The sequence below is a fragment of the Pungitius pungitius genome, chromosome 16 (genome assembly GCF_949316345.1).
Source record: "Pungitius pungitius chromosome 16, fPunPun2.1, whole genome shotgun sequence".
Taxonomy (NCBI): Eukaryota; Metazoa; Chordata; class Actinopteri; order Perciformes; family Gasterosteidae; genus Pungitius; species Pungitius pungitius.
This window is the reverse complement of record NC_084915.1, coordinates 15,146,590-15,158,595: the sequence shown is the minus strand read 5'-3', so window position 1 is coordinate 15,158,595 and position 12,006 is coordinate 15,146,590. Positions and strand designations below refer to the sequence as shown.

At 40.5% G+C, this 12,006-nt stretch overlaps 2 protein-coding genes across 2 annotated transcripts; both read left to right on the top strand.

Moving 5' to 3' along the window:
* The first annotated feature begins 755 nt into the window (after positions 1–755).
* psmg1 (proteasome (prosome, macropain) assembly chaperone 1) lies at positions 756–5,981 on the top strand. The gene is made up of 7 exons (XM_037467701.2): positions 756–982; positions 1,889–1,992; positions 3,077–3,222; positions 4,270–4,332; positions 4,590–4,788; positions 5,542–5,672; positions 5,810–5,981. The coding sequence occupies exons 1-7, from the start codon at positions 864–866 to the stop codon at positions 5,885–5,887; spliced, it is 840 nt and encodes a 279-aa protein (XP_037323598.2). The 5' UTR covers positions 756–863; the 3' UTR covers positions 5,888–5,981.
* Positions 5,982–6,415: 434 nt separating this feature from the next.
* Positions 6,416–11,879, top strand: ccdc15 (coiled-coil domain containing 15). Its single transcript, XM_037467690.2, has 10 exons — positions 6,416–6,849; positions 7,739–7,888; positions 8,206–8,334; positions 8,799–8,915; positions 9,036–9,167; positions 9,921–10,037; positions 10,144–10,247; positions 10,518–10,712; positions 10,891–11,039; positions 11,156–11,879. Exons 1-10 carry the CDS (start codon positions 6,673–6,675, stop codon positions 11,203–11,205), a joined length of 1,320 nt encoding a protein of 439 aa, XP_037323587.2. The 5' UTR covers positions 6,416–6,672; the 3' UTR covers positions 11,206–11,879.
* The last annotated feature ends 127 nt before the right edge of the window (positions 11,880–12,006 follow it).

The window sequence follows — 12,006 nt, the reverse complement described above, 5'->3', positions numbered from 1 at the left end:
TGTGCATTACTCAAGGCCCTATATTCCTTGTATATTCACATGCATCCACTGGAGAGACACAGGCCTTGAATGATAACTTGATTAAAATGAGCAGCTCTGGCTGATATACATTTGACAGGCAGTGCTCATGCATGCAGCTCATGGCTTTGAGTTGAATGTATTTGTGTACATGAAAAGTGTTTATTTAAGCTGCTCACCTGGGGTTTCTGTGCATTTGGGCAGGCTACATTAAGTGTCAGGAACTGTGAAATAAACATCGAGTAAATGATATATTCCATGTGAACTTCTATCAAAAATAAATCAAAGCATGATGTGTGCAATGTGCATTCAGTCATTTTCACCTACCTCATGCATAAAACAACCGCACATTACCCTTTGCAGTCTGTACTATTGCACTATTGTGTTACTGTTTGCAAGTTCCATTGTTTGGTATTTATTGCAATCATTCAATGATACTTCAATGGTGGTCTCACATATTCTGCACAAATATTGCATAGATACTTGCATAGATACATTTCCACAATATATTTATATTGTTGACCGTTTTGGTAACAGTAACACTTTGGTAATACAGTTTTCATATATTTTGTAATATTCGCTTTGCTACTTATTTCATTAATTAGGTAACGTTAGTTCCTTGTGCCATTCTGATTCTGTTAGATGTTATTTCCACCCACAAATATAGTCTTATGCCTATTATATTCTACTTTGTCTAAATGTGTGTCTTTATTCTGAAGGACTCCAGACATGAGAAGCTTCTACTTTGAAGGGACGTTGCGGAAGTGGTGGTGGATGTATGTCACGGTCGCAGGTCTCGAACCGCTAGCTAAACTTTCGCTTTCCCTCCAGTGAATGAAGTGATCATGGCGACTTTTTTTGGTGAAGTCTTGTCTGTGTATTCTCGCGCCGTGGAGGAAGACGACGAGGAGCTCGACGAAAACGAAGAAGATGAAGAGATCCGCAAAGAGCTGGAGGAAAAGAGGTAGCTAACAGTTAGCCGTTAATGTTAAGCATCGAGTCAGGAAAGGATGCAAATATTAACGTTACACTATTAAAGCTAATTAATGCTGACTCATCCCGTGGAGTTAATTTAACGCAATTATTGAAATTACTGTGTGGCCGTAACGTTGGATTATGCTCCTCATACACGTAATTACAAACTACATTTGTCCCAAAAGCCATAAGTTAACTTCATTAAGTAAGCATTCACAGGGAAGCTCAAGCTAGCTAACATGACACGTGACATTTCAGCCACTCCCCCCTCCATATTTCATATTAACGATACTAATCACATTAATGTTCAATTAAACCATCTTCTGTGGAGATTGAGCGTTTCACTAGCAACGAAGTTTATAAGAGAAATCAGGACATTCCACCTGCATCAAGGGGTTTAATTAAGATTTAGTTCAGTGTTGGACAGCTGTCGATGAAACATTGTGATCATTTTGTTGCCTTTACTTTCGGATGCTGTTGAATTGCTGTGTTTATAACCTGTTGTTTCGTTATTCTGTCCACCTCATTTATATAAAGGCTAAATAAAAGAAACGCCATTCATTTAGTGTCCGTTTAAAGCTGTCTCATCTTCTGGTATGTTGTGGATTGGTATAAAATAACTACTAGCCTTACTTGATGAGCCAATGTAATGTTTTGTGGCGATATTGTCGGGAGAGGATTGATATCATTTTTAATGAATTACTTAATAGTAAATTATGAGCTAAACTTGAAGGAAAATATTCAAAAGTTGGTTTCCTGGAGGACAAACATTGTAATGTTGGTAGTTTGAGGTACCTGCATCTCAAATGGAATCCAATATAAAAATATAAAAATCTTGAAATTTGTATTTTCAACACGGCTCCTCCTACTCTAACCCATGTGCCCCGTTCATCAGGGAGGTTCAGCTGCACTGGAGCCCTGAAGTCTCTGAGTCGCTGAAGTCTGGAAACCAGTTGCAGTGCTCCGACTTCATCCTCGCCGTGGGACACAACGCTGCCAGTAAGAGGCCGCTACATTATGAGTCTGTCTGTTATTACCGGTCAGAGGAGTCTTTAATGTTCCCTCAGAGGAAATTGGAACATGAAGTGGTGAAGGGACTTAAGCTCTGAAATAACACAAATATAACAATAAACATGAACATACTTTGGTTAGTAATTACAGCATTTTGTTGAACATTAGAATCTCTAAATAAGCACCCCTTTTTAAATCTACACGTTCTATTAATATGTATGAAGCTACTTAACTGCATCAACATTTTGTATGCACTGTTGGAGCATATGACTATTAACATTGATGATGGCTTCATTTAATGTAATTGGTCTGCAGGATGTAAATGTAATGCAGCCAGCCATTAATAATAGAAGTTATAACATTACCCACTATTTTCTTTACCCATTAATCCGCTGATGACATTTCTCAATTAATCCAATGATTGAATTCTCCATAACATTATTTGGAATATAATGGAAAATATCCATCACAAGGGGATTGATGTCTTTAAAGCTGCTACGCCGACCACAGAATCCGCTCCGACGTCCGCTGGCCCTATTTATTATTGCGCTACTGTTTTTCTTACTATAATCTTTCTATACATTTGTTGCCCCTCAGCCTGATTAAAAACAAAAATATACGTTATTAAAAATGAGTATGATCTGTTCAAAAATTACACAATGAAATGCATCGTCGTATCAGAGACAATGAGACATGGCAGAACAACTTCTTTGGTGTTTTACATTTCACATTAAAATAAATCCATCACATTAACTTGTATAGATAACCCTGTACCAGTTAATCTAGCTAAAAAAGATAATTTCAACACACAAACAAAAACATGCAAACAGGCGTCTGTTTGTCTCTGTGACGTCTGTTTATCTCTGTGTGTGGGTGTTTATTTAATATATACGTGTGTGTGTGTATATACATGTATGTATATTATATTTTATACAAACCATATTTATATAACAAAATGAAACTATAATAAACAAATATATATATATATATATATATATATATATATATATATATATATGAATAAAACAGCCTGTGAAAAAGGAAACAAAAATCCTGTGATGTGTCTTCGCAGGGTTTCTGTCCGTGTACGTTCTCACCTCTGAGAACTGGGACGCAGTGGGCCATGCATCCATGTGGAACGAGAGGAGCCGGGGCGAGACAGGGCTAACAGGCGGGGAGTCGGCATGTGTTTTCTACAGACACAAGAACAACCCATCTGTGAGTGACACACTGAGCAAAGCAGTGTGTGTTCGATTCATCCCACAGAAAGCCGGACTCGATTATAAGCATTCAATGCAATGAGCTGCCTGCTGATCCTAAGTTACACATCTGTTTTTATTTTTTTTGGCATATTAGCAGCCCATCAGAATTCTATGTGCCTTGAAAACCTTAATAAATTGGAGAAATGTAAGGACTCAGGGCTCCACAGTCAGGGTTGCCTTTAACAACAACAGCAAATAATTATACACCTGAGCCGTAAGTGGTTAGTCGCATCACTGAGTTCCAAACCGAACAGTCTGATGAGCATAGAGTTGATCGAGTTATTGTCACAGTGGAGCTCTGGTCCAATATTGAACAATTGCTGCGCACACCTCCAGCGTTTATATGTGCATGTGAATAACTCCTGATGATATCAGAATATAAGGAAGGTCAATTGTTACGGGCAGATTATTTGACTGTTGAGCTTTTCAAAATCCACTGTCGGTCGACCTCCATTTTTGCTCTCAGCCTGGTGTTTGCACGGGATTTTAATCAAGATAAACGGCCGCGTGTGGAGCGTCAGATTTATCACGCAGCGCCTGCAGGAAGTTAAGGAGCTGAAGGAGAAGACTTTCACGCAGTATTTAGCAGCTGGCCACGTCAGATACCACAGAAACCACGCAGCAATTTATAGATTGCTGACCAGTAAAATCCCTGTTATGCCACCTTGATATTTCATGATGATTTAGGTGGGTCTTAGGTTTTGTAAGTACGCATCTGGTATTACGCTTGTAATAACTATTGATAGTATCTAGTAGGCCTAGCATCTGAGGCCTCTGGTTTTCTCTTACATAGTGCAATCACATAACCAAGAAAATGAATCTGCTAATAAATCGATAATGAAGATGATTTTTGGCTGCAGGCGACGCATGTTATCCTCCTGCCTGCCTATGCCTTCAATCATCCAACAGTAAAATCATCCTTTTCTGTTTATCAGTTACACATGCATCCTCCACGAATGTTTCAATGTTGGGTCACATGCCTCTCGCCCTCTTTTCCCGGAAGGTCTTGATGTGCCAGGTGACTTGCTACGTTGCAGAAGACCAGCTGTTTCAGTGGACGGAAAAGGTGGGTCAGCACAGCCAAATCCGCCGGATGGATCTCGATTAAATGGTGACTGAAACGAAATGCTGTAATGCAGAGAAAGTCTCTCTCATGACGATCCACGCCAGTGGTTCTTGACCGTAATCGCGTCCAGGGCCCCTTGATTTTAAAATGTTAGACAATATGGCCTCCCGTTTGATCTGACCTCGCTCCAGGTACGACCTAAATATAGTACAGGCGATGTTGAGTGAAGGCCGCTGGCGTGTCTCTGTCTCTCGTAGGTCTTTGGCTGCCTGCAGCGGAGACAGCTGAGTGTGACCGTGCTGTCGGACAGCTCCGTGGCGGAGTACAAGACAGCCGACTACCTGTGCTGTAGCTCCGCCCCCTTTCTGCGCTCCCTCCACACCGCCGCTTTCCACGGTCAGCCTGTCTGCCGGTCGCTGGAGCAACCCAACATAATCACTGGACTCCCAGCAGCAGGTACTGCCGTTACTTTACACCGAGAATGTGAAATGACTTCAAATATCCCTGTGACAACCAATTTTTAGCAGAAGAATATTTGCTTTGAAGGTTTTTTAATTAAGAAAAAAAAAAGACATCTAATACAACATCAATAATAAATATGTAAAAATTCAGTCTGATGAAAAAAATCTCTTCCCCTCTGTGAAAATTGCTTGCTACATGTTGACCTTCTTAAAGACTATTTTTGGCCAGATGGAGTTAATCTCCTTTTGCCAGACTGAAAATGTACTTATGTTTATGCATTGTACCATTCGGAGCCATTAAAATGTTTTAACCAGAAAAACGTACCCGAAGCTGACATAAGTGGACCTCATTATTTCGGAGCATGATTGCCTCCTTTTCCATCTTTTCAAGTCCCAGACACCATGTGGGGACCTTTTTAGAGCTGTGATTCATCCTGTGTCTTTGATGTATGTTGAGATTATTGATACAACGAGATGAAGCAAGTAGTAGAAGCTCTGTAGTTCGTTCCTTTTCACTAACGCGTGTGATGAACTTTCTCTATGAATTAATGAACCAAACGGCATGACTTTATTGCAGTGGAGTGTGTGTGTCTGTTTGCGCTAGTGCTCTTAAAGACACTGAAAGTCCAAACAAAGAGACAAGTTGTCAGGGTTAAGAACTTGAGACCATTTTTTAAGGGCCATGGGTCAAACTATGGAATACTCGGCAATTCTGATGGTTTCATTCTTCTCCTTTTTGTTTCTTTAGTGCTGAACCACTGCGAGGTACACCGCATCGCCACTGTAGTGTACCAGTGTTACAGCGACGTCACCGGCCCTGACTCCGTTACCATGGAGACCTTCAAACCTGCACTATCCAAGCTCGGCGGGTCAATACAGGTGAGCTTCTTTTCTATTTACATCTGAGGGGGAGGAGGTGTTTAAAAGGTCAGAAGATGACTAAACTGCATCGACGGTGTTTCCCTGTTCTTCTCATTTTTCACATTATGATCTCCGGCTTTTCTTTCTCTCTTCAGTTGGACCCGTCTCCGAGCACAGACGTCCTCCGCAAGTTTGTCAGAACCACCAACATCCAGAGTAATCTTTATATCTGAAAATACCTGTGTATACACTTCAGTTTAATTCTATTTTCCTGTGGTAAAATCTTGTCATTTTTTAAATAAATAAATAAGTAAAGTAACGAAAGCCTCTCTGTGAATTCCAGTGGTTTAATGATCTACCTATTTGTTTTTGTTATGCTGCCCTCAATTCGAAGTTTAAAAACCGGGAGGATTATAATTGTTTTCGTAACTTTGACTTTATAATTAAAAAATGAATCATTATGTTTTTGTTTAAAGGGTGTAGTTGCCCCTCAAAAACCCTTGGTGCCTGCATTCTTCACAATCTGTAAAACTTGGTTGTTTTTATTACGCTGATGTTTAGTGAACACGGTCAGTATAGCAATTCAACGTCAAATAAATGAACTATACCTGAATTGTGTGGATTTAGTCTTTTAAAAGTCAAATCCCTGCATTCAATAATTGCTCAAGTAAAAACAATACCAATTGCAATCAAAATCCACTTGCTAATGTGGAACAGAGGTATCTTTCTTTCCCCGGTAGGGGGCAGTAATGACCCGGTAAGCTCTTTTTCCAACGCTGGAAATTCAAAGAAGACGAAGTGAGCGAAACTCAAACAAGTCATTTGGAGTTTTTTTCCGTCAACAAAGTGTGGTGTTTTTTCTTTCTCCATTTGGTTGCTCACACTTCGAGTATATCTGCGTCGTACCGTCCACAAACCCGCTGTCCCATCACAGTAAGCGTACAACCGGGCACTCTGGATACCGAGAAGCTACTTAAAGTGGAGGGTTAGCGTCAGGCTAACCACGCTAACGTTACTAATGAGTGCCGGCAGGTTAATAACTTCTAAAAGCTGCCGGTGCAAAGCCTCGGTGAACCGGAGTAAGGAGCACCCAGCTCCTAGAGGGGCCAACCGGGTGCTGGCCGGCAGAAACCCGGCGGTGGTGGCGGTGGGAGCCTGGGTGGAGCCCGGACAAGACTTCGTTCAGCACCCGTCGGTGAGTTTGGCATTTAATGCTAATGCTAAGCTAGCTTTGACGCGGTCGGTTGCCAGGCTGTTGATAAGCCGTTAGTCGGTGATGAGTTGTGCTTGAATATGTTTTTAATCCGTTGTGGAAGATGTTTATATATTAACTGAGTGTGAATAGCAATGCTACGGTGTAAAAATGCTTGGTTACAGGTAATAGTTCTGCAAGTATTGGCATTCAAATATTAAGTAAGTCAGAATTACCCATTCGGCTCATTTGTATAAATGGTACGTAATTAGTGATGCAATAATGATCTAACTTTTAAAAGTGGTGATGATTTGAATTACCTCATACAATATAACGTTACTGCTGGTGTCTATATACAAAGTGCGAGGTAACCATACATTTTTAACTGAATCTATTGCTGTACAAAGTATAAATCTAGCTTTGTAATATACATGTTTAAAGTATCAATGAATTGGAAGGCTCAAGTAGAGTACAAGTACTTAATTAAGGGTTATAAGTACGTTAGAGTAATTTAGTAAATGTGCTTAGTAAATATATATTGATTATCAAGACAAAGAAACACTAAGTGATGTATTTTACACTGCAAACATTACGGTTTGTCGTAATGGAATCGCTTACTTTGTCTAATGTGACATTTACATCCCGCTCAGTTACTGACCACCATACGAGGCCCCACTAAGGTTCATAAATGACTATTTAAAAATCAACAAATGTCACCTAAAAATCTGAAACCACTGAATTTGTGGCACTTTTGCTTCAAAGAAATCATAAACAATTTTATCGACAATCAAAAAGCATTTTGTTTTGATTGATTCATTTGATGTTAATCGTCAAGTCCCATGAATTAATACTCAGATATTTCCTCAAGCATTGCCTACATGTCTTGTTTCAGGCCCTGGCTTTGCTTACTGAGGAGATCCAGGCAGAAAAGAGGAGGGAAGCCGAAGAAAGTCTTCAACGATTTCAAGATGAAGTTCGCCATCGTGTGGCACAGAAAGCTCAAGACATCAAGAAGAGACGGCAGCGTCAGACAGACTCCGAGGTACAAATAACCTTTTTATCACAGAGACAGTGGAGCATTAATGGAGTAGTATCCAATGCGAAAAGTCAATGAAGGGTTCAGGAAATGTTTTCACACACATCATTTGTAAAGTGTGTGTTCTTCACTATTAAGCATTTGTTTTATCCAGAAACTGCGAAAAGGGGAAATTTCACATATAATATTAGTGTTTAAGTTTTATGTTGTTTGACGGACAAATCGGTCAACCTACCGAGGACGAAATATGGCTGAGCACCCCGTACTGCTCTTGTTCTTCAGTTTGATTTGACCTAATTGAAAAATTGTGTCTTTCTGTGCAGCTGAAACCTCACAGAAGAATCCTACAACAGCAGCATCAGGTCTGGACTCAGCATGTGTCTGCTGGCGAGAGGCTGATGTCTGCGGGAGGTGCTACACAACAAAGGGTGACTGATAAAAGCTCTCAACAGGTAGGAGGCTATTGTATTATTAAAATATAGTTAAATCTAAGAAATATTAGTTGTATTTATCGTTTTGTGTGCACAAACTGTTCTGAGGTGGCCTTACCAAGTCTGATACTTTTCTTTCCGTCACAGATTTGTATTTTAATAAATGGTGTTCCCCACATGGATTAGTATGAAAATAAACAAAAGTAAACAAACAAATACTTGTTACCTTTAGAAATAGAATGAGTGAAACTGAAATCCCTGTTGAAATCGACATAGCAGAATGGTTAGAGCAGTGGCCTTTTCTCTGTACCATTGCAAAGACCCTAACTTCACTTTAAAACCCACTTGCTTGTCTTTTATGAGTTGATGGGTTTTCATTTTGTTGCCTTTGTCGGTCGAGATGATTTCATTGTTTCCCTGCGTGAGTGATGGAACAATGTGACCGTGATTAATCTGTGGGATTATTTATTCGCACTGTTTTCCAGTCTAACGGAGGCATGAGGCAGGTCAGACTCAGACTCGCTGCCTGTCGGATCATCCCGCATGAGGAAATTGCGTCAGAGCTTTCCGGAGGCGAATGGAACATCTCCTCAACCAGACATGTGAGCGTCTGGCTCTCACACTTGTTCCTCTTTTGAAAACAAATTGTTCCTATAAGTGTGTGTGAGTGTGTTTTAGCCGTCAGTGTGACATGAAAACCCATTGTCCTCTGAACCCAACAGACTGGAACTCACCTGCTGAGAGCAGAACAAGAGGTGGAAGAGCAGGAGTTTGAAGAGGAAGAGTATGAAGAGGAAGAGGGGAATGATCATATCTTCACTAGTCAACACGAATGTCCCCTCGTTCAGCAGAAGGTCAATGAACAGTGCCGAGATTTTACATTTTCACAAGCAGGCTTTGTGCTGCACACATAATGTTGGGATCAGCAAAACTATATTTCTTTCGGTCTTTGTTCTTTTTACTGGTATCCTTTGTAAAACTTCTCTGAAACTGCTTTGAAACCCAGCAACCCTTCATATTTGGCCTCGTAATGATAATTTAAATAAAGATATGAGAATCAAAAGCAATTTAGCGATAGATGATGTGCAAACAAAACACTCTTAGCTAATCAAAATCTGCTACCTTGCCATATGTGATTTATAATATATATGATTTATATATATATAACACAATTTGTCATCACATTGTACTATCCTCCCAATAGAGCGGATGTCACGTGAGTTATTAAAAGTAGCTGTATGAGACCGTTTGGCAGCATAGCACCTAAAACGCAGTTTGAAAAGTGTTTTCAGTCGGCTCTCGTCAACTTGTAACCAGAATAGCTCAAGCTTTGTGACCTTGATATCGCCTTTACACAGCTGACAGAATGCCATTAGAAGTACACAACATGGTCACGTTCCATTATACTAAACCTAACAAGTTGTGTTGTTTCACTTCACCACATGACTAATGGCATAATGCCAGGGAACAAGGTTGACTGTTATGTATTTCTATACCTTACACTTTCCTCCGAGGCCTTGCAGTTCACTACAACGACGACATTACTATATTGTGCATTTGTCATTTGATTTGTTGACGATAAGAATTCATCCGACTGTTTGCTTCAGATGAGTGGACCTATGATGTGGGATTCTGAGGAGCCACAGCCTCCTGCTTTCAAGTCCGGCGTCGGAGTCCCACAGGCCCTGTGGCCTCTTATTGACCAAGGAGAACTGAAAAGACAGGTGGACATCGTCTGACATCTGCATGAAGCGCTGACTTTTACATGTTAGAATCCCTGTACCATCTCAACAAATGTTACAAATAGCACCTGTCTCGCTCTCTCTGCAGCGTCAGTCTCAGTTCCTGATGCACCGACGTGTGTACATGAACATTGAGAGAGAGCAAGTGAAGGAGAACAAACAGAACAGGAAACACCTGAAGAGGACGAGAAGGTGACTGGGCCACGGTATTTTCTCCTAAACCGCTTCCTCCTAATGGTTCGATTCTAATTCATCAACATCTGTTGAGCTCTACCTCGTGATGGCTGTTTTTATCATCGGCTTTACGACAGACAGCAGTGGTGATAAATTTGAAAAATATTTCCTCATTTTGCTTAAGTTTGCTCAAATCTACTTTCTCTGTAAAATAGTGATGTAATAATGTAAATGGTAAATGATTATTTACCATCGGCCTCCTCTAAAGTAGCCCCGTCTCCCCTGAAGCATCAAAGCTGAGAAAGAACAGGTTCGTCTGGAGGAAGAGAGGAAGTTGGAGAGAGATCGGCGGCTGGCTGAAGCCAAGCGCAAGCTGGAGGAGAGGGAGCTGCTGATCCTGGAGCGTCTGAAGCTCGAGGAGGAGGAGAGAGATGTGCTTCTGCAGAGTAGGAGAAGAGAGGAGAAAGGGAAAGTAGCTGTGAGGTAATAAATGCTCAAATGCAAGCACACGGTGTTAAATGTGTGAAGCCTTTGGTGCCCCAGGGGAAGCGGTTTGGTCTGATAAAGTGAATTTATCTTATATCTATAAGTCCCGTACGGTTAACTACGGGTCACCTGGACCAAATGAGCCGAGCTACAGAGTGATTGTATCTCCCGACAGGTTCATTGATGCTCTCAGAGCTCAGATGAAGGAGCGACTGTCTCAGGAGAAGCTGGAGCCTCCTCCTCTCTGCTGCTGCGCGTCGTCTTTCTGGGACTCGCACCCCGACACCTGCGCTAACAACTGCGTGTTCCACAACAATCCCAAAGGTGAGCGCTGCGCACATCACCCCCCCCCCCCCACCCCTCTCCCCTTCCTTTCCCTGAGCGGGACGAATAGTGAGAACATTAACAAATACTGACGGTAGCGTTTGTCTCCTCCACAGCGTACGCCAAGGCGTTACAGTCAACAATGCTGAATTTGGAGTTGCACTAAAGGCAGCTGAAGGAGTGAAACAAACATCAAACAAAGTCGGATGAGAAGACTGGTGTCAGTTTTATCTCTGTCCATAATTTGTGTACATGTAGAAGACATGACTTGCCGGACCTTTACGCAACGGACTGAGGTTTGGTGGAGCATTTTGGAAAGACATTGATGATTCCTAGATTATGTATTTGAAAGACTGGTGATCCACTAACTTTGCCTCTGGATTTTTTCCTCTAATGCCAACAGTACTGATGACAACCGATACTGTAAGAATCACATGACTTTATTTATAGATAAATGCTGATTAATTTACTGATGTTCATCTCAAATCGTATTTGTTTTGATGAGGATCTAAACTCATCTACAGGTTGGAGAATGGCTATATATAATAATAATAATAATAATAATAATAATAATAAAACTGACGGGGAACATTTCTTTTTTTAGCAGAAGTTGACTTTGGCCAGAAGAAGAACTCAAATCTGTTACTTTAGTCCAAATGTAACAGCATTCATTAATATAATGTTGCAGCTGGTAAAAGTGAAAATCATTTTAATTAGTGTATATACAACAGAGTAGATTGATCCACAATAACGCATCTTAATATTAATATATTATGGTTAAGATTTATTTTACATGAATCTAACTTGAAAGTAATCAAGCGGTCAGATAAATTAAGTAAAGTACACTATTATACTGAACGTTACTGCTAGAGATAATAATTAAAGTATGATTAAATAAACTTGTCTTTTGTGTATGTCTGAAAGGTGTGAAAAAAAGTTTTTGTTGTGACAATTTTACTTTGTTAAT